The sequence below is a fragment of the Dendropsophus ebraccatus genome, chromosome 4 (assembly GCF_027789765.1).
Source record: "Dendropsophus ebraccatus isolate aDenEbr1 chromosome 4, aDenEbr1.pat, whole genome shotgun sequence".
NCBI classification, from domain to species: Eukaryota; Metazoa; Chordata; class Amphibia; order Anura; family Hylidae; genus Dendropsophus; species Dendropsophus ebraccatus.
The window spans coordinates 104,990,633-105,014,089 of record NC_091457.1 but is presented as its reverse complement, the minus strand read 5'-3'; the positions used below and the strand labels follow the sequence as shown (position 1 = coordinate 105,014,089).

General features: G+C 46.6%; 1 protein-coding gene across 4 annotated transcripts in view; it reads left to right on the top strand.

Annotated features, from left to right (window-relative positions):
- LOC138788583 (uncharacterized) overlaps positions 1 to 17,869 on the top strand; it is a 31,905-nt gene extending 14,036 nt beyond the window's left edge. For 2 of the 4 annotated variants that reach the window (XM_069966614.1, XM_069966612.1), the window contains one exon: positions 15,289 to 17,869. In XM_069966614.1, coding sequence (XP_069822715.1) covers positions 15,289 to 17,544 — 2,256 coding nt within the window. In that variant the 3' untranslated portion in view covers positions 17,545 to 17,869. The other 2 variants (XM_069966615.1, XM_069966613.1) reach the window with 2 other exon arrangements.
- Positions 17,870 to 23,457: the final 5,588 nt, after the last annotated feature.

Sequence of the window (23,457 nt, the reverse complement as noted above, 5' to 3'; positions counted from 1 at the left end):
AGCGTACCTCAGGGTACACTTACAGATTTCGGGTACGTGCACACTGCGCAATGGCGAAGGATAACCCTTCGTGCATTCCGCAGCTGGCACCCGCCGGCGGACTGATGCAGGCGCATGTCTCCACCCGTGTCATAGACTCCATGTTATGCACGGGCGGATTCCATCGTCCGTCCAAAGAATGAATACGTTGGACGGAGAGCGGAATCCGCCCGTGCATAGAATGGAGTCTATGACACGGATGGAGAAGTGCGCCTGCATCAGTCCGCCGGCGGGTGCCAACTGCGGAATGCACAAAGGGTTATCCTTCACCATTCCGCAGTGTGCACGTACCCTTAGAGTGTATGTAGGAAGGGACACCCGAATCCAGCCCCCAGATGCCCCCCACCCCCAATCCTCGGAACAAGTGGGAAGATCGTCCGGGAACTGATCTTCCCACTGCTGGATAAAGGTCACCACCTGTACGGGGATAACCTTTATACCAGCACCCCCTCTTCTGGTCCCTCGCTGCCCGAGCTACTGTAGCTTGCGGCATGATCCGTAAATATCAGAAGTAGTAATAGCGCCCTAATATTTAGCAGCCATGGAGCGGACCCAGCGCTTCTGGATATGAAGAACCCCGTATCGCACCAGGGAAACATTTTCCAGGTGACGTCCCCCACACTGGAGAAAGGGAGACCCCAGAAGAAGTGCAGAGTGTGGGGTAACAGGGGGATCAGGAAGGACACCATTTTCCAGTGTGACACCTGTCCTGATCGCCCCGGCCTCTGTATACTGGATCGCTCCAAGGCGCACCACACGTCATTGGAGTTCTACATTATCTAAATTCTGTCCCTTATTCCTATTTCAGGGGTCACGTTGATCTGGGGATTATTCTGATCGCCATTATGGAGTCGGGAAGGAATTTTTCCCTGTGATGAGGCTACTGTCGTCTGCCTCACGAGGGTTTTTTGCCTTCCTCTGGATCAACACAGGTTGAGTTTGATGGACACCTGTCATTTCCAACCTTATAAACTAATAATTGGCCTAATACCCCCAAATAAATTAGAATTGTCCCTTTTCCCCAGCTAAGGAGGTATGGCCGCCATTCCCATTAGAGGATGCCATGATGCAATTACAAAGCCTCTGTGCGGCCAGGACAGTAGAAACCCCCGACAAGTGACCCCATTCTGGAAACTACACCCCATAAGGAATCTAACAAGGGGGGCAGCGGGGATATGGCCCCCTGGTAACGGCCACATTTGGGACGTGAAAATGAAAAAAATGTTTTGTTTTTTTTTCTCGGCACATGTTCTACGTAAGTGCCCGTCACCAGTGGGGTCCATATGCTCACTGCACCCCTCGTTAGATTCCTTATGGGGTGTAATTTCCAGAATGGGGTCACTTGTCGGGGGTTTCTACTGACCTGGCAGCACAGGAGCTTTGTAATTGCGACATGGCCTCCATCCTCCATTCCAGCCTCTAAATGGCGCTCTGTCCCTTTGGTGGCTTGCCCTGTGCCCATATAGCACATTATGCCCACATGTGGGGTATTTACGTACTCAGGGGAAACTACTCTACACGTTTTGTGTTCATTTTCTTTTTTAACCCCTTGTGGAAATGGAAAAAAATCAAGGCTAGACCAACATTTAGTGTAATTTTTGTAAAATTTTTACTCTAAATCATTAATCTTGTCATGATTTTTTCATTTTCACAAGGGGTTAAAAGATAAAAAAAAACATTTAATGTGTAGCGCAATTTCCCCTGAGTACGGAAATACCCCACATGTGGACATAAAGCGCCATGCGGGTGCAGGGTAAGCCTCCAAAGAGAAGGAGCGCCATTTCGTTTTTGAAGGCTGGATTTGGATGGAATGGATTTCGAGGGGCCATGTTGCATTCAAAAGGCCCCTGTGTTGCCAAGACAGTTGAAACCCCCCACAAGTGACCCCATTATGGAAACTGCACCCCTCAAGGAATGTAACAAGGGGTGTAGTGAGCATATGGACCCCACTGGTGACGGACACAAATGTGGAACAATGTGGCGTGAAAATGAAATATTAAATTTTTTACACTATAATGTTGGTTTAGCCTTGAATTTATCATTTTCACAAGGGGTTAAAAGAGAAAAAAACACACAAAATGTTTAGAGCAATTTCCCCCGAGTCCGTAAATACCCCACATGTGGACATAAAGCGCCATGTGGGCGCAGGGCAAGCCTCCGAAGGGAAGGAGCGCCATTTGGATTTTGGAGGTTGGATTTGGCTAGAATGGATGATGAACGCCATGTCGCATTTACAGAGCCTTCGTGCTGCCAAAACACTGGAAACCCCCCACAAGTGACCCCATTCTGGAAACTGCACCCCTCAGGAAATCTAACAAGGGGTGCAGTGAGGATATGGACCCCTTGATGACGGGCACATTTGTGCCATGAAAGTGAAAAAATGAAATTTTTCCCTTTCACGTCACATTGTTCCACATTTGTGCCCGTCACCAGTGGGGTCCATATGCCCACTGCACCCCTTATTAGATTCCTTGAGGGGTGTAGTTTCCAGAATGGAGTCACTTGTGGGGGGTTTCCAGTGTCTTGGCAGCACGAGGGCTCTGTAAATGCGACATGGCCCTTGAAATCCTTTCCAGTGAAATTCAGCTTCCAAAAGCCAATTGTCGCTCCTTCCCTTTGGAGGCTCGTCCTGCGCCCCCTTGGCACTTTATCGCCACATGTGGGGTATTTCCGTACTCGGGAGAAACTGCGCTACACATTTTTTGTCTTTTTTTCCCTCTTATCCCTTTAAGAAAATGAAAAATTGAAGGCTAGAACAACATTTTAGTGTAAAAAATTTTTTTTTCTTTTTTCAAGCCATATTGTTCTGAAAATCTGTGAAGCACCTGTGGGGTCCAGATGCTCACCGCACCCCTTGTTACATTCCTTGAGGGGTGTAGTTTTCTAAATGGTGTCCCTTTAGGGGTGTTTTTTAGGTTTTGGCACCCCAGAGCCTCTGCCAACCTGAAGTGGTACAGTCAAAAATGACCAAATATAACGGAGGCGTTGAAATTCACTAGGCGCTCCCTTATATCTGAGGCTTGTGGTTGCGTCAAATAGCGCAATAGGGTCACATATGGGGTATTTCTATAAACTGAAGAAACGGGGCAATAATTATTGGGGTGCATTTCTCTGGTAATAGGTTTATAATTATGAAAAATATTGGATTACAATAAAATCTCTGCACAGAAAATTAAAATTTTCAAATTTCTTACACACTTGGCTTTTATTTCTGTGACTCCCCTAAAGGGTTAAAACACTTTCTGGATATGCTTTTGCAGAGTGTGGGGGGTGCAGTTTCTGAAATGGGGTGCTTTGTGGGGCTTTCTAACATACAGGCCCCTCAAATACACTTTAAACCTGAACAGGTCCCCAAAAATATCTGATTTTGAAATTTTACTGAAAATTTGGTAATTTGCTGCTAATGTTTTAAGCTCCCTATTGTCTAAAAAAAATGAAAGATCGTTTAATAAATGCCGCCAACATAAAGTAGACATGTTGCTAATGCTATTTAATATATAATTTATGTGGTATAACCACTTTCTGTATACGCAAAAAAGTTTCAAAGTTGGAAAAATGCATTTTTTCACATTTTTTCACATTATTTGTTTTTTTTTCATAAAGATTTGTTATGAGTATCGACTCCAATTTACCAGAAATGTAAAGTACAATATGTCACGAGAAAACAATCTCAGAATCAGCCGGATAGGTAAAAGCATCCCGAAGTTATTAATGAATAAAGTGACACTGGTCATATTCATAAAATTTGTCTCTGTCATTAAGGCCATTTCAGGCTCTGTCTTTAAGGGGTTAAAGTGAATGTACCATCAAAACATGGCCTTTTGGTGGGTCTTGAGGACTAGAGTTGAGAAACACTGGTATAGAGAGTGGTACAGTGGTGCTGACTGGGTTGCATGCTGAGAGGAATGTAGAAGAATCAGAAGAGTAGAGAGGATGATGTTGTGAGAGTCCCAACCCAAATAGTACTGTGCTCTGCCTGGATGTCGGAGGTAGAAATAGAAGAATACTTGAGAAGAGAGAGAATACATGTGCCTGTGTTTTGACTCTTTGGTCTTTGCACCACCTATTGCCCTACCAGTGTCGGGGGACCTGTCCTAGTGGGTGGCACAAGCTCCAGACCTTGCTACCTGGGATGAGCGGAATGCTAAGGGTTCCCTGTCCACACCAGCGCTGCGAGACAGAGTTCATAGGCTTCTAGCAACTTTGCTCTATCCGGATCCGTTCCTTTACTTTCTCTATGGATACTGTCCTGCACTGTGTCTCTCCTTGTCCACGGCGTGGGTTGAGATGATCTCTGACTTGTCCTCTCTAGTGAAGGATCTAACACTGCATAGTGTTGAGTGGAGTTACTTGTGAAGAAACTGTAGGTTGCGTCCTGTCTCTACAGAGTCTAGCGACAAAAGACCTTACACTTCCTCGTCCCATGTGACTTTCTATCTACAGCCACTGTAAGGTGTGCTGTGAATGGGTGAAGAGTGCATATTTGAGAAGTGAAGAGAGAAATGATAGGATAGAAGAAGAAAGTACTCTCATTGGTCTACAGATCTATGTGACATAAACAAACAACACTACAGCTGTGCAAAACGGTATATACTTATAGTACTTATAATAGCGACATGTTGTGGCAAAACTTTAACACTACTACATCACCACTTACATCCAAAAAGTACAGGCTTTTACGAAGAGTGTAACTAATAGCAACACCTGTAATGGGACACCACAGATGCACAGAGGACTAAAATCTTTTGAAAATACATTTATTTTCGAAGACAACACCTTTTGGTCAGATAGCTTCACCATTCATCAGTTCCATCTTGGTACCAGCGGGTATAGCAGCCTTTAGAACTCAATAGTAAATGAAAGCGATGTTTTTGGGCCTTTTTTTTTTTTAACCAAAAATGGCCCCAAATACCACATGGGAACATGGCCTACCCCATGACATATGTTTATCTGTGCCAGATTTTCTTGTTTACATTGCAGTGTGTGTATATATATATATATATATATATATATATATATATATATTTATTTATGATGTTACTTTGGGGAGGTTTGCATTATATAAATCATCTTCAAGATTATGTATAAGAAGTTTCATAAATTAAAAGTAGATAAAAACTTTCAAGCTTTTTAAAAATTTCTCACATATAAAATAAGACATAACTGTTATGGGACTTTCATAATGAAGACATTCACAGAAGCTGGTGTCCCTGTGGTGTTAATGACAAGTAATTCCTATGGTGGATCCCTATGGAGTCTTATGTACTTCGCAGGCTGGTGAGCCAAGAATGAGTGAAAGTATTAATCAAACTTCCCAATATGAATAATTTTAACTTCATGACTCCACGGACCCTTTTTTGCATGTTTAAATTTATTAGGGGCAATTTATCAATGGAGACTGTTGAGTACTTTGTTATTTTTTTTTCCACGGATCTCCTTGAGCTCAGTGATTGCTGTGTTTTGTTGGTCTACTTATCATTGCCCCCTTTAGCCAGAATCCTGCTCCACACTGACAAGGGGCAAAAACCCCGGGCAGCTGTCTGTGGATAGATGCCTGGCTTTGGTTAACCCTTATCATGTTGCAATACTTGCAACCAGGCCCGGACTGGTAATCTGGCAAGGCGGGCAAATGCCCGCTGGGCTGGCCGGATTACCAGTCCGTGGGCCGCCCAGGCTGCATGATGCCAAAAAAAAAAAAAAAAAAACACAGCTGCAGCCCGCTTCTTTCTGCGCATCCGCTCGGCCGGCCCCTGCCCGCTCCTAACATGCTCCTCCAATCTAATCAACGTGGAGCAGGAGCGTGGGGCTGATGCGGCCGGCCGCAGCGGCCCCTCGTTAGTAAGAGGAGCATGTCAGGAGGGGGCAGGGGCGGGCCAGCCGGGCCGAGGTGAGCGGGCTGTGGTAGCGGGAGGGGGCTGCGGTGGCATGTCTTCGCCCCGCCTGATCCCTCTAAGTGCCGAGGCCGCAGACGTGCCGCGCGCAGGCACGTCTGCAGCCACCTCCACCAGGCCCCCAGCGGTGACGTCACTTCCCTGACGCGCCGCAGAGGACCTGGAGGAGAGAGAGGAGCCGCCACCGCCGCCGCCGCGCTGCAGCTGTGGACCGAAGATCCAGGCCGAGGAAGAAGCTGCTGGGGAGCGAGGTAAGGTGAGAATGTTTGTTTGTTTTTTTGTCTGTTTTTTTTAAAGCCCTTCACATGTGGCCACATATCGGGAGGGGGGAGACACGCAGGGGGGCTATTCTATGGGGGGGTGCAGGGGGGCTATACTATTGGGGGGATGCAGGGGGGGCTATTCTATATGGGGGGATGTAGGGGGGCTGTTCTATATGGGGGGATGTAAGGGGGCTATTCTATATGGGGGGATGTAAGGGGGCTATTCTATATGGGGAGATTTAAGGGGGCTATTCTATATGGGGGGATGTAAGGGGGCTATTCTATATGGGGAGATGTAAGGGGGCTATTCTATATGGGGGGATGTAAGGGGGCTATTCTATATGGGGGGATGTAAGGGGGCTATTCTATATGGGGGGATGTAAGGGGACTATTCTGTATTGGGGATGTAAGGGGGCTATTCTATATGGGGGGATGTAAGGGGGCTATTCTATATGGGGGGATGTAAGGGGGCTATTCTGTATTGGGGATGTAAGGGGGCTATTCTATATGGGGGGATGTAAGGGGGCTATTCTGTATTGGGGATGTAAGGGGGCTATTCTGTATGGGGGGCTGTAAGGAGGCTATTCTATATGGGGGGATGTAAGGGCGCTATTCTGTATTGGGGATGCAAGGGGGACTATTCTATATGGGGGGATGTACAGCAGGGGGGCTATTTTATATGGGGGGATGCAAGGGGGGCTATTCTATATGGGGGGATGCAGGGGGGGCTATTCTATATGGGGGGATGCAGGGGGCTATTCTATATGGGGGGATGCAGGGAGGGCTATTCAATATGGGGGGATGCAGGTGGCTATTCTATATGGGGGGATGCACAGGGGGCTATTCTATATGGGGGGATGCAGGGGGGCTATTCTATATGGGGGGATGCAGGGAGGGCTATTCTATATGGGGGGATGCACAGGGGGCTATTCTATATGGGGGGATGCAGGGGGGCTATTCTATATGGGGGGATGCAGGGGGGCTATTCTATATGGGGGGATGCAAGGGGGGCTATTCTATATGGGGGGATGTACAGCATGGGGGGCTATTCTATATGGGGGGGATGCAGGGGGGGCTATTCTATATTGGGGGATGTACAGCAGGGGGGCTATTCTATATTGGGGGATGCAGGAGGGGGGGCTATTCTATATTGGGGGATGTATAGATGAGGATGTTGCTGGAGCAAGAAGCCTAAAATGTCTGTCTGGCAGATCCCGTGGAGAGGAGTCATGGCCAGAGAAGCCTTCATGATGGCCGGAGCCAAGTGTACGTCTCGTCATGCAGAGAAGACGCCTACTGTGAGTGACAGGATGTAACTGCACTATAATAACTTATCAGGTCTGCAGAACCTTTACACAGCTGGGATCTAGCTCTGTATCAGGGGTGTCACACTCCGGCCCTCTAGGTGTTGCAAAACTACAATTCCCAACATGCTTTAGCTGTCCAGGCATGATGGGGATTGTAGTTTTGTAACAGCTGGAGGGACGGAGTTTGACACCTGTGTTCTATGGTCACTGCTTTGGGAGAATATTGGCCATTATAGAGTGGCTGTTATTTGGTGACAGTATAGGGGTATTATCCAGTCACCGTATGCTGAGAGTAGTGGGCATGGTGTGATGGTATTACTCGTATTATTGGTAATATTAGTGTTTTATATAGTGGATTGTATTCAGTCACAGTATAGCGGTATTAGTCATTGTGTGGTGGTAATGGCAGTGCTTATGGTGTGGTGATATTATTTGTTACTTATATACTGGTAGTTTTGGAGAGAGATACAAGATAGATAGAGAGAGACATAAATAGGAGATAGATAGGAGATAGAGAGAGAGAGATAAATAGGAGATAGATAGATAGATAAGAGAGAGAGAGAGAGAGAGAGAGATAAATAGGAGATAGATAGGAGATAGATAGATAGATAGATAGGAGATAGATAGATAGATAGATAGATAGATAGATAGATAATAGATAGATAGATAGATAGATAGATAAGAGAGAGAGAGAGAGAGAAATAGGAGATAGATAGATAGATAGATAGATAGATAGATAGATAGATAGATAGGAGATAGATAGATAGATAGATAGATAGATAGATAGATAGATAGATAGATAGATAGGAGATAGATAGATAGATAGGAGATTAGGAGATAGATAGATAGATAGATAGATAGATAGATAGATAGATAGGAGATAGATAGATAGATAGATAGATAGGAGATTAGGAGATAGATAGATAGATAGATAGATAGATAGATAGATAGATAGGAGATAGATAGATAGATAGATAGATAGATAGATAGATAGATAGATAGATAAGAGAGAGAAATAGGAGATAGATAGATAGATAGATAGATAGATAGATAGATAGATAAGAGAGAGAAATAGGAGATAGATAGATAGATAGATAGATAGATAGATAGATAGATAGATAGATAGATAGATAGATAGATAGATAAGAGAGAGAAATAGGAGATAGATAGATAGATAGATATCCCGTAGGAAATAGCTATGTAGCAGCTTATTTTGTAGCTTTGATTACATATTTGTAGCAGACACATTTTAATAGTTAAAAGCTTACTACTTATACCGCCATTATCCAGACATAGTCAGGATAAAAGGGATTTTAAAAATATGGTAACTTTTATCCAAAGACAGCACCACCCTCTCCTCAGACTGTGTATGGTTATTGCAACTTGGCTCCATTCACTTCAATGGAACTGAGCTGCAATACCTCACACAAACTGAAGAAGAGTGTGGCGCTGTTTCTGGAAAAAGGTGGCCATGTTTTTCTCATTTAAAGGGAATCTGTGAGGTCCATACCATATCTAGGGCTGTAGATCTCAGCAGACAGGTGTGCGGGAGATATCACTGACAGGATCTTTAGTCCAGTGTAAACCTTTATAATTGTCCTTTTCATTACCAACTAAAGTTTCACAAAAGCAGTGGCAGCAGCCCCAACCTATAAGTCCATCAGTCAGAGAAGGAAGGGGCGGGGCAGAAGGTGCTGCGGTGGCTCCACCTCTGTGACACTTCAGCTGGTAATGAAAATAATGATTACAAGGGTTTACAATGGACTAAAGGTCCAGTCCCTGACCTGTACGCTGGGATCTACAGCTGTGTACCTGGTATAGATCTCACAGGTTCCCTTTAAGGGCACGTTCATACCTAATCCAATGCGGATTTGAAGCTTCTGATTTAATCAGTTGAAATGAATGCATAAATATGCCGCATCAACTCCACAGCAGATCATGTTATATCATTATTTTTGTGTGCTGGTGGTGGGTTCACATGTTTAAGGGAGTAGTGGGGACACGGCTAAATGAAGCAGAATTTGCTACAGTGTGGATTTTACACGGCTATCCATGATATGGTGTGTGGGCTGCTGGGGTTTGATTGCCAGGGCTTACTTTAAGTCCCAGTCCGGCCCTGCTTGCAACAGAGTTAGACTTTGGCGCATAAAGGGCCATCCTGGTATTTCCCAATTTATGTTCCAATACTCTCAACCATATCGGTGGTTTGGTGATCTTCCCACTGGAAGGCACCTCTCGGCAACAGGTTTTCATCCCTGGAGTGATATCTGGCTATTTCTTTGTAACTGAGGCCCCACGGACCCCTTTTTTGTATACTGATATCAAATTGTTATCCGCATTTACTCTGGCAACCATACAGTAGGCTGTGGCACTGGCTGCTTAAGGACATTGTGTGCAAGGCCATATTTACTACTAGGCACCCGTGGTCCAGTGCCTAGGGCAGCACCTTGCAGGGGGGCAGCAGCAGTGAGCACCCCCCTAGTCTCCCACCTCCCGTTCAGACTTGCCAGTAAATCTGGTGTCTTTTCAGTCACAGTATGGTGGTATTGGTCAGGTCTGTTATGGTGGGGTTATTCAGTCACAGTATGGTGGTATTAGTCAGGTCTGGTGTGGCAGTGTTATCAAGTCACAGTATGGCGGTATTGTTCAGGTCTGGTATGGCGGTGTTATCCAGTCACAGTATGGTGGTATTGGTCAGGTCTGGTATAGCGGTGTTATCCAGTCACAGTATGGCGGTATTGGTCAGGTCTGGTGTGGCGGTGTTATCCAATCACAGTATGGTGGTATTGGTCAGGTCTGTTATGGTGGGGTTATTCAGTCACAGTATGGTGGTATTAGTCAGGTCTGGTGTGGCGGTGTTATCCAGTCACAGTATGGTGGTATTGGTCAGGTCTGGAATGGTGGGGTTATCCAGTCACAGTATGGCGGTATTGGTCAGGTCTGGTGTGGCGGTGTTATCCAGTCACAGTATGGTGGTATTGGTCAGATCTGTTATGGTGGGGTTATTCAGTCACAGTATGGTGGTATTAGTCAGGTCTGGTGTGGCGGTGTTATCCAGTCACAGTATGGCGGTATTGTTCAGGTCTGGTATAGCAGTGTTATCCAGTCACAGTATGGCGGTATTGGTCAGGTCTGGTGTGGTGGTGTTATTTGGCATGGTATGATGGTGTTATCCAATCACAGTATGGCGGTATTGTTCAGGTCTGGTATGGCGGTGTTATCCAGTCACAGTATGGTGGTATTGGTCAGGTCTGGTATGGCGGTGTTATCCAATCACAGTATGGCGGTATTGGTCAGGTCTGCTGTGGCGGTGTTATCCAATCACAGTATGGTGGTATTGGTCAGGTCTGTTATGGTGGGGTTATCCAGTCACAGTATGGTGGTATTGGTCAGGTCTGTTATGGTGGGGTTATCCAGTCACAGTATGGTGGTATTGGTCAGGTCTGATGTGGCGGTATTGGTCAGGTCTGGTGTGGCGTTGTTTTCCAGTTACAATATGGTGGTATTGTTCAGGTCTGGTGTGGCGGTGTTATCCAATTACAGTATGGTGGTATTGGTCAGGTCTGTTATGGTGGGGTTATTCAGTCACAGTATGGCGGTATTGGTCAGGTCTAGTATGGCGGTGTTATCCAGTCCCAGTAAGGTGGTATTGGTCAGGTCTGGTGTGGCGGTGTTATCCAGTCACAGTATGGTGGTATTGGTCAGGTCTGGTATAGCAGTGTTATCCAGTCACAGTATGGTGGTATTGGTCAGGTCTGATATAGCAGTGTTATCCAGTCACAGTATGGCGGTATTGGTCAGGTTTGGTATGGCAGTGTTATCCAGTCACAGTATGGTGGTATTGGTCAGGTATGGTATAGCAGTGTTATCCAGTCACAGTATGGTGGTATTGGTCAGGTCTGGTATAGCAGTGTTATCCAGTCACAGTATGGCGGTATTGGTCAGGTCTGGTATGGCAGTGTTATCCAGTCACAGTATGGCGGTATTGGTCAGGTCTGGTATGGCAGTTTTATCCAGTCACAGTATGGTGGTATTGGTCAGGTCTGGTGTGGCAGTGTTATCTAGTCACAGTGTGGCGGTATTGGTCAGGTCTGGTATAGCAGTGTTATCCAGTCACAGTATGGCGGTATTGGTCAGGTCTGGTATGGCAGTGTTATCCAGTCACAGTATGGTGGTATTGGTCAGGTCTGGTGTGGCGCTGTTATCCACAGTATGGTGGTATTGGTCAGGTCTGGTGTGGCACTGTTATCCACAGTATGGTGGTATTGGTCAGGTCTGGTGTGGCGCTGTTATCCACAGTATGGCGGTATTGGTCAGGTCTGGTGTGGCGCTGTTATCCACAGTATGGTGGTATTGGTCAGGTCTGGTGTGGCGCTGTTATCCACAGTATGGTGGTATTGGTCAGGTCTGGTGTGGCACTATTATCCACAGTATGGTGGGATTGGTCAGGTCTGGTATGGCGGTGTTATCCAGTAACAGTATGGTGGTATTGGTCAGGTCTGGTATGGCGGTGTTATCCAGTCACAGTATGGTGGTATTGGTCAGGTCTGGTGTGGCGCTGTTATCCACAGTATGGTGGTATTGGTCAGGTCTGGTGTGGCACTGTTATCCACAGTATGGTGGTATTGGTCAGGTCTGGTGTGGCGCTGTTATCCACAGTATGGCGGTATTGGTCAGGTCTGGTGTGGCACTGTTATCCACAGTATGGTGGTATTGGTCAGGTCTGGTGTGGCACTGTTATCCACAGTATGGTGGTATTGGTCAGGTCTGGTGTGGCGCTGTTATCCACAGTATGGTGGTATTGGTCAGGTCTGGTGTGGCGCTGTTATCCACAGTATGGTGGTATTGGTCAGGTCTGGTGTGGCGCTGTTATCCACAGTATGGCTGTATTGGTCAGGTCTGGTATGGCAGTGTTATCCAGTCACAGTATGGCGGTATTGGTCAGGTCTGGTGTGGCGCTGTTATCCACAGTATGGTGGTATTGGTCAGGTCTGGTGTGGCACTATTATCCACAGTATGGTGGTATTGGTCAGGTCTGGCGGTGTTAAATGTAAATCCTGCGAATTGGAGAGTGAAGATGGGGCGTCTTTAGGTTTAGTGCCGAAGAGATTTTGTTTAGGCAGCAGCAGCTGTTAATACGGCCATGACTGTGTGTAGTGGAGCCTAAAGCCAAAGACAAGTCGGTCATTATTTATTTATATTCTTTACCTATTGAGTTAATCACATGATATAGGATAAAGCTGATCTCACATTTTCTGTAAGAACATATATATATACCATTAGGGTAAAGTATATATTTAGCATTTTTTGACTGCGTTTTAAAACACAAGAAAACAAAAAACGTAGAGTTCTCAAATCCCCATCATAAGAACCAGCGATCAGAGACTACACTTTCTCCCCAGAGAACCGGCAGCGATGTATGAATCCCTATTGGTTACCTTGTGTCATGTGTTCGTCCTTCAGGCTGTAGTTCTCTTCTAGCGCTAGTCTCCTAGAGTATGCTGCCTCCCGGACTACAGCTCCCATGAGCGCTAGCGCGGCATTCCTTCTAGACGCCTCTTCCTGCTGCACATTGTTTAGGAAGCCGCTGGGTGCGTGTCGTGTGTCTGCTGCTGCGGCGGGATCCGGGTGAGGAGCGCTGTGTGGGAGTGCAGCTCTCTGGATGGGATGTTACAGCCTGGCAGGACACTTGTATGAGGGTAGCCTCTCTGTGCATTGCCATTGCGGCAGCATAATGTGATGTTTTTGTGCCCAGATTGTGATAGGTGGGCACCATGGAGAGGCTGGTACTGGGCAGTGATGGCAAATAGAGGGAAGTATGACCTGTATAATGTTCCCATCATCTTCTGGGCGCCGGTCTTCTTATATATATTTTTTAATTAATAAAAAACTGCAGCAGGGATGGATGTGGCCCCTGATGCCCAGCAGTGATGCTGCCTGAGCCAGGAAGACCAGCGTGGTACTGCCCTGCTGCGTCACAGGCAATAAGTGGCTGCTGGTGCCCTTGCAGGGACGTGGTGGCAGGGAATGCTGCGGTGGTACAGATATTTAAAGTGTCACTGAATTTTTTTTTTCTTGGCAGAAATCAATAGTACAGGTGATTTTAAACTGAATGTACCATCAGGCCCTGGCTGAAGCACTGGAGGTGGGCCGACCCACCCCCAGTAGGAGGAAACCCCAGCCCCTTTGTGACGTGGCTCAATTAGAATCAATGGAACCCTATCATAGAGGGGCTGGGATTTTCTCATATTGGGGCCCACCTACAGTGCTTCACCCCGGGCCTGATGGTACATTCACTTTAAGAAACTTTGTAATTGGGTTTATTAGGCAAATATGCCATTATCTGCATTCAAAAAGACCTTCCCCAGGTGCCCCCTCCTCTCCTTTCTCTTATTCACTGCTCATTATCAGGAAATCTCAACTCTTTTAAATCAGTCGAGTCCTGTCTAATCTATGGAGAGGGGAGGAGGGAGATTAGTCACCAGCAGAGAACAAAGGATTACACAATGGGAGCTGTGTGAAAGCCGGTATTCAGTATACAGAGGTCAGTGCTGACTTCAGAGGAGATAGCCCGGTGATGTAGCTGTAAATTAACTCTTTGTTGTCCTGTTTTGGTGCCTCCTCTCCCTCTACCCCTCCACTCTTCATACACAACCATTAAGACAGGGGGAGAGCTTTAAAAGCATTTTTTGGCTAATAAACCCAATTACAAAGTTTCTTTTATTTATTTTAAATGATAGTGACACTTTAATGGATGTTTCTTTTTCCCACATCCTCCTAAAGCAGTGTTACATAAGTTTCAGTAGTCTTTAAAGGCTGTTTACCGCTAGTGCTAGACTAAAACCCAGTAAGTGTAGAGTGTACCTATTGTTTCAGAAGCCCCTCAGAGTGATGACAAGGTAATTGTGGTGCTCTCGTGGCTGTTATAGAGCCCCCTCCATGGTGCACAGCTATTTATCACTCACATTTGAGGGGGCAGGCCCAGGGGTAGGCTGGCACTAGTACTCACACAGGACACTTGACTTCTCTAGCTAATCACAGCAACACATCACATACTCCTTTGTGCAATGCCATGACACAGTGGTGGTGATTTATACACTACTATAGAAGCCATGTTGGGAAGAAGGGGTTACTAATACACTGGGTTTGCAAGATGCTACATAAGCAGAATTACAATGAACAGTAGTAGCATCACAACAAGCCCTGGATCATAAGCACTGAACATCCAGCAGTGTGCTGGGGGATGATTTATACAGTACACTACTACAGATGGCATGTGTAGGAGAAGGGGTTTCTGATGGACTGGGGTTGCAATTTGCTGTATGAACAGAAACGAAATAGTCTTTAGTAGATTGATGGCTCACTGCAGGTAGGCACACACCCAGGCTTGCTTTCTGTCTTGCTCCCCTCCCCTGCACAGTGAACATGCTATATCACACCCCTGCTTCCTGTAATGTGCCTTGCTTATGCCATAACTAGAGATTGATTTCCCCAGCAGCAGGCAGTGGACAGCAGACTGCAGGAAAGTCAGACACCTAGGAGGACATTTACGTACGCTGTACCCCGTGCGTACACCAGGGAAAAGGGGGAGAGCCGCACACGATAGCCTTACACCCTGCTCGCCCGATGGGCACGGAGGGGGGTGTGCCTGAGTTAAGCCTGCTCTCTGGCAAGATTCACTAAGAGGCGTGCAGGGAAGCTATTTGAAATAACAGTGATCATTTAATGTAGGTCTAGGGCACAGCAGCTGATCTGGTCACTTACACTTTGTCTCCTATCTTTTTGCAGGTCCGAGTCATGTCGAAGTGTATTGTACAACTCTGCACAAATACAGCACGTAAGGATCTGTCATCCAGAGGGATTAGCATGCATGAATTTCCTGTTGACCATCAGAAGATCAAGCACTGGCTTCTGCTGATAGGACAGAATTTTGGAAACCTAGATGCATTTGCTAACAGAATACTCGGAGCAAGGAAAACATTTCGTATTTGTTCTGACCATTTCTCTCCAGACTGTTACATCCTCATGGGCAATAAACTGGTCCTCCATGATGCGGCTGTGCCATCCATCTTCCCTAAAATTATAGATGATTCAGATTTATGCATTGAAGACACATCTCCCCCTTCTAAGAGAGCTCGGGTAGACCCTTTATGCCAAGACTACCACACGCTCCTTGAGGCATATAACCGTCAGTTGGCAGATTCTTCACAGCCTAAATACAAGGATGCCAGCACGACAACTGCTGTTACATCTAAGGATGTTAGCACGCGTACTGATCTGTACTTCCATACACGAAACATTGGGACAAGGACCAACCCATACCAGGGGATGAGATCTAAGAAAACATTCACTGATCCCAAATGTTGTAAAAAGAATGCATATACATCTACCAGTCATGTTTGGCTTATTCCACCTTTAGAACGTTATGTCAAGATGATGGACGCCGCTACATGTACTGAGCCTGAGTTCCGTAGTCCTTCTGTGGCAGAACCATGGAAAATAAGACATGATCACATGTATCCTACTGATGATTTGCGATCCAAAAAGGACTCGAAAAGTCAAGACTCCAGCGACGAGTCAAACAAAGATTCTCATATCCCTTTGAAAGATAAGGAGAATGCAGATCGACTAGTAAGTGAGCGGAAGTTTTTAGTTTTTGAATCTTGCCTGGATGAGCTCTTGCAACATTTAAAATGCTCCTATGAAGATGGATGCAGGGCGACCATTTCTGGGATTGAAAAGCATATCGATGGGACCATGTTGACCGTGGTGGGGCACTGTTCTAAAGGGCATGTTAGCTGTCTGTGGCATAGCCAACCTGTTAAGGGGAGCACAGGCATTGGGGACTTGATATGTTCCTCTGCTGTTCTCTTCAGTGGTAGCAGCTTCCTGAAAGTTCATGAAATGTTCACCTTCATAGGCCTTCCTTTCATCTCACCAGTCAGATATTCTGTTTTACAAAGAAAGTATATATTTCCACTCCTTGATTGTCATTGGAATAAAGAACAGGAGAGAAATCAGTTCTATTTTTCCCATCATCCACTTAGTCTGGTAGGTGATGGACAGTTTGGTTATTTTGGTAAGAACAGTATATACTGCACATATACTTTGCTGGAGTCCACTACCAAAAGAATCCTTGCCTTCCATATAGGACAGACAACCTGCCCGACTTCAGCAGTGGCTTTGGAGAAATATGCATATAAGACCTGTTTGGATAGTCTTCTCGAGGAAGGGTTCTCCATTGAGGCAGTCTGTACAGATAAACGCATTGCTCTACAAAAACTTATGTACGATTCCTACGGTGACATCTCTTATAAATATGACTTAAGGAAATATTGCAAGGCATTCCGTAAGAAATTAATGGCAGCCAGTCACAAAAGCGGTTGTGCCAAAATTGCGGAATGGATTCCTGATCTTACAAGTCATCTGCGATACTGTATATGTTCAAGCCGAGGTCAAAAGCAGTTGATTTATGAAAAATGGCTGTCACGTCTTTACCATATAACAGGACAGCATAGTTGGCCTGACCTCAAACAGTTTAATGCTTGTGCCCATCCTCAGCTAACAACAGAAAAAAATGATAAAGTTCCTTGGTTATGTCCAAAAGACCCAGCTTACCAACACCTGAAGGAAATAATGACTGACAAGATGCTCCTCGAGGACTTAAACCATATAACAGTGCTTTGTCACCAGGGGCAAATGGACCTTTTCCATAGCCTATTCCTAAAATATGTTCCAGAGAGAACACGCTTCCAGCCCGATGCCTTGGAGGTTAGGACTAAATTGGCCACACTGGCATATAACTATAACACTCAGAGAGTGCACATGGCTGTTCGTTGTCGCATTCATGCAAGTTATAGTAGTGGCTTCAGGCATTATAACAAGATGTCTTTGAAAAAAAGAGAACATTGGGTTAAAAGACATGTATATGGAGCTAAAGCATCAGCGCACATATTTCCTATGATTTCCGACGTGATCAGATTTTCTAACAAACAGATTTTCCATAGCTGGAGACCACATCAGATGTCCTCCTGCATGACATAGAGTGTCAGTAGGAAGGTCTTTCTAGAGTATCTGGAAGCTTCTATACTGCTCTCGTATGCAGGGCCGGACTTATAAGCGGTGCTACATTAAATGTACAAACCTCCAGCTGTGACTTCAGTGTTCCCCAACCCCAGCCCCACTAATCTCATACAATGTAGCCAGCGACAACATACAGTCCCTGTATGCTGGCCATTAAACTCTGAGCTTGTACCTTCTGTGCATAAGATGGATACACACTCTTGTTGTTCAGAAGTCTTATGGAGAATGACTTCTCGACCAAGGAGAAGCTTCATGAATTCTCTCCCTAAAGTTTATCTTTTTTTAAAGTTGATAAATTGATTTATGATAAATTTATTTTTGTTAATAAAAATCTAAATGTTATCTTGCTTCCATAGTTCTGATGGCAGAAATAATGTCCTCTGATGCTTTGCTATGACTGTTATGGATCCACTAATAATATCTTGTTTAGCCTGGTCCACTGTTGTCATGATGGTTTGGCTGCACAACTTGGAACACTCTCCATCATGGTGGTCTGGATGCATGAGCATCCAAGAGCGCCCCCTATCATAGCATTGTGGATGCAGAACTCAGAGCACCCTCCATCATAGCAGTGTGGATGCAGAGCTCAGAGCACCCTCCATCATAGCAGTGTGGATGCAGAGCTTAGAGCGCTCCCTATTATAGCAGTATGGATGCAGAGCTCAGAGTGCTCTCTATTATAGCAGTGTGGATGCAGAGTGCCCTATATCATAGCGGTGTGGATGCATAGCTCACAGCGCCCCCTATCATAGCAGTATGGATGCAGAGCTCAGAGTGCTCTCTATCATAGCAGTGTGGATGCAGAGTGCCCTATATCATAGCAGTGTGGATGCAGAGTGCTCTCTATCATAGCAGTGTGGATGCAGAGTGCCCTATATCATAGCAGTGTGGATGCATAGCTCACAGCGCCCCCTATCATAGCAGTATGGATGCAGAGCTCAGAGTGCTCTCTATCATAGCAGTGTGGATGCAGAGTGCCCTATATCATAGCAGTGTGGATGCAGAGTGCCCTCTATTATAGCAGTGTGGATGCATAGCTCACAGCGCCCCCTATTATAGCAGTATGGATGCAGAGCTCAGAGTGCTCTCTATCATAGCAGTGTGGATGCAGAGTGCCCTATATCATAGCAGTGTGAATGCAGAGTGCCCTATATCATAGCAGTGTGGATGCAGAGCCCAGAGTGCCCTCTATCATAGCAGTGTAGATGCAGAGCTCACAGTGCCCCCTATCATAGCAGTGTGGATGCAGAGTGCCCTCTATTATAGCAGTGTGGATGGAGAGCTCTGAGGGCCCTCTATTATAGCAGTGTGGATGCAGAGCTCACAGTGCCCCCTATCATAGCAGTGTGAATGCAGAGTGCCCTCTATCATAGCAGTGTGGATGCAGAGTGCCCTCTATTATAGCAGTGTGGATGGAGAGCTCTGAGGGCCCTCTATCATAGCAGTGTGGATGCAGAGCTCAGAGCGCCCTCTATTATAGCAGTGTGGATGCAGAGTGCCCTCTATTATAGCAGTGTGGATGCAGAGTGCCCTATATCATAGCAGTGTGGATGCAGAGTGCCCTCTATTATAGCAGTGTGGATGCATAGCTCACAGCGCCCCCTATTATAGCAGTGTGGATGCAGAGCTCAGAGTGCCCTCTATCATAGCAGTGTGGATGCAGAGTGCCCTCTATTATAGCAGTGTGGATGGAGAGCTCTGAGGGCCCTCTATTATAGCAGTGTGGATGGAGAGCTCTGAGGGCCCTCTATCATAGCAGTGTGGATGCAGAGCTCAGAGCGCCCTCTATTATAGCAGTGTGGATGCAGAGTGCCCTCTATTATAGCAGTGTGGATGGAGAGCTCTGAGGGCCCTCTATTATAGCAGTGTGGATGCAGAGCTCACAGTGCCCCCTATCATAGCAGTGTGGATGCAGAGTGCTATCTATCATAGCAGTGTGGATGCAGAGTTCCCTCTATTATAGCAGTGTGGATGGAGAGCTCTGAGGGCCCTCTATTATAGCAGTGTGGATGGAGAGCTCTGAGGGCCCTCTATTATAGCAGTGTGGATGGAGAGCTCTGAGGGCCCTCTATCATAGCAGTGTGGATGCAGAGCTCAGAGCGCCCTCTATTATAGCAGTGTGGATGCAGAGTGCCCTCTATTATAGCAGTGTGGATGGAGAGCTCAGAGCGCCCCCTATCATAGCAGTGTGGATGCAGAGCTCAGAGTGCCCCCTATCATAGCAGTGTGGATGCAGAGCTCACAGCGCCCCCTATCATAGCAGTAAGGATGCAGAGCTCACAGTGCCCCCTATCATAGCAGTGTGGATGGAGAGCTCAGAGCTCCCCCTATCATAGCAGTGTGGATGGAGAGCTCAGAGCACCCTCCATCATAGCAGTGTGGATGCAGAGCTTAGAGCGCCCCCTATTATAGCAGTATGGATGCAGAGCTCAGAGTGCTCTCTATCATAGCAGTGTGGATGCAGAGTGCCCTCTATTATAGCAGTGTGGATGCATAGCTCACAGCGCCCCCTATCATAGCAGTATGGATGCAGAGCTCAGAGCACCCTCCATCATAGCAGTGTGGATGCAGAGCTTAGAGCGCCCCCTATTATAGCAGTATGGATGCAGAGCTCAGAGTGCTCTCTATCATAGCAGTGTGGATGCAGAGTGCCCTATATCATAGCAGTGTGGATGCATAGCTCACAGCGCCCCCTATCATAGCAGTGTGGATGCAGAGCTCACAGTGCCCCCTATCATAGCAGTGTGGATGCAGAGGGCCCTCTATTATAGCAGTGTGGATGCAGAGCTCACAGTGCCCCCTATCATAGCAGTGTGAATGCAGAGTGCCCTCTATCATAGCAGTGTGGATGCAGAGTGCCCTCTATTATAGCAGTGTGGATGGAGAGCTCTGAGGGCCCTCTATTATAGCAGTGTGGATGGAGAGCTCTGAGGGCCCTCTATTATAGCAGTGTGGATGGAGAGCTCTGAGGGCCCTCTATTATAGCAGTGTGGATGCAGAGTGCCCTCTATTATAGCAGTGTGGATGGAGAGCTCTGAGGGCCCTCTATTATAGCAGTGTGGATGGAGAGCTCAGAGCGCCTCCTATCATAGCATTGTGGATGGAGAGCCCAGAGCGCCCCCTATCATAGCAGTGTGGATGCAAAGCTCAGAGTGCCCCCTATCATAGCAGTGTGGATGCAGAGCTCACAGCGCCCTCTATCATAGCAGTGTGGATGGAGAGCTCAGAGCTCCCCCTATCATAGCAGTGTGGATGGAGAGCTCCGAGCTCCCCCTATCATAGCAGTGTGGATGGAGAGCTCAGAGCGCCCCCTATTATTGCAGTGTGGATGCAGAGTGCCCTCTATTATATCAGTGTGGATGGAGAGCTCAGAGCGCCTCCTATCATAGCATTGTGGATGGAGAGCCCAGAGCGCCCCCTATCATAGCAGTGTGGATGCAGAGTGCTCTCTATAATAGCAGTGTGGATGGGGAGCTCACAGCACCTCCTATCATAGCAGTGTGGATGCAGAGTGCCCTATATCATAGCAGTGTGGATGCAGAGCTCACAGCACCTCCTATCATACAAGTGTGGATGCAGAGCTCACAGCACGCCCTATCATAGCAGTGTGGATGGGGAGCTCACAACACCTCCTATCATAGCAGTGTGGATGCAGAGTGCCCTCTATCATAGCAGTGTGGATGCAGAGTGCCCTCTATCATAGCAGTGTGGATGCAGAGTGCCCTATATCATAGCAGTGTGGATGCAGAGTGCCCTCTATAATAGCAGTGTGGATGCAGAGCTCACAGCACCTCCTATCATAGCAGTGTGGATGCAGAGCTCACAGCACCTCCTATCATATGAGTGTGGATGCAGAGCTCACAGCACCTCCTATCATAGCAGTGTGGATGGAGAGCTCACAGCACACCCTATCATAGCAGTGTGGATGGAGAGCTCACAGCACAGAGCACACCCTATCATAGCAGTGTGGATGGAGAGCTCACAGCACACCCTATCATAGAAGTGTGGGTTGCAGTGTATTACGCAGGTAAAATGTATCGGAAAGGCAGAACAGCCTAATTGAATGGGGACAATCAGTGTTTAAAACGACAACAGAATACGTGACAAAAAAAATTAACGTGATGTTCTATTAGGTAAGTTTCCGCCAATAAATGGTAACGGAGAAATAGTTGTCAGTCCTTACATTTAGGGTCCTATTACATGGAGCGATTTTTAACGACTAACGATAAACGATCGCAAACAAGATTGTTTATCGTTACCCTGAAATCGTTCACCATATTACACATGAATGATGGTCGTTAGTTATGATCGTTGCTATGATCGTTTATTCCTTCTGATTCCAGCAAAACAATGGACAATCTGCAATTACACTGAACGATTAGTGAAAAAAAGCGGAACTTGGACGAACGAATGTGGAATTACAGCGAACAATTAATGATAATTTTAGGTTTAGATCTAAATCAACGACATACGAACGAATTTTCGATTATTGCCTGCAATTACACAGACCCCCCCCCCCCCCCCCCCAAAAAAAAAAAAACACAGACGCACACAGACACCATACTCACCATCCCTCCGGTGACGATCGCCACTCCATTCGCCCGCCGTTCGCCTCACCGTCACCTGCGTCCGCCGTCCAGCGATGTCTCTTGCTTTCGGGTCCATGAGAGAGAAAAGGCTGCCAGTGCGCAGCCCTCCAATCAGGGCTGAGCAAGCTGGAAGCCATGTGATGCGCTCCAGCCAATGAAAAGGCTGCTGGTGCGCATGTGCACCAGCAGCCTTTTCTCTCCCATTCACTCTCAATGAAGACACCGAAGAGGAAGAAGACCCGGACCGCCCCCCAGCTCTGACGTCACCCGACACCAGAGAAGAGGACCGTGGCGACCGTAATAGGTATTGTATACATTCTTTAACTTCCGGGGTGGGGGGTTGGGGGTCGGAAAGTGGGGGAAGGGGGCCAGACTGGGTATTAAACCACATTACAAAGTTATATAACTTTGTAATGTGTGTTAAATAAGCCAAAAAAAAATTTCGCCGGAGTTGTCCTTTAAATTCGAACGATATAACGATTTTTCGCATGATAATCCTCCCGTGTAATAGGGCCCTTAGAGTTGTTTCACCGAAGGTCAGTTTTAACATGCACCCTGTGGCAGACTCTCTTCCCGCAGTGTCAGATTTCTTCTTTACATCACTGGTGTACATCTGACCTGTCTACCAAGCCTAAAGCCCCTATTCCACGGGTCGTTTAAAGGAGCAATATTGTTCGTATTCGGCCGATATCGGCCGCTACGAACGATATTCGTCCCGTGGAATAGAGTGCAACGATCAGCCGACATCGTTCATGTCGGCTGATCGTTGCAGTCGCTTGTTTTTGAACATGTTGAAAAACAAGCGACTGATATAGCAGCGATCTGCAGCCGTCGCTCCGTTGAATAGGAGCGTCGGCAGCAGATACTGCTATATCCTATGGGCTGCCCGGACGATCAGCGATCCTCCGAGCAGCCCCTCCCGCACTCACCCGCTCGCTGCGGCAGCGAGCGGGGAACGAGGAGCAAACGAGCGCTAATAGCGCTCGTTTGCTCCTCCAAACGACTCGTGGAATAGGGGCATAAGGGCCCTATTCCACTGGACGATTATCTTTCAGATTATCGTTAAATCGTTCGAATCTAAACGATAATCGTTTGGTTGAAATGCAGTTAACGATTAACGACCGAACGAGAAATCGTTGATCGCTTTATAAGACCTGGACCTATTTTTATCGTTGCTCGCTCGCAAAACGTTCGCAAATCGTTCGCATTGAATAAGATATCGTTCGGTCGTTCGCAATAGATACAAACGCAATAGCGAATAAATAGTGAAGAAAAACTATCGCAA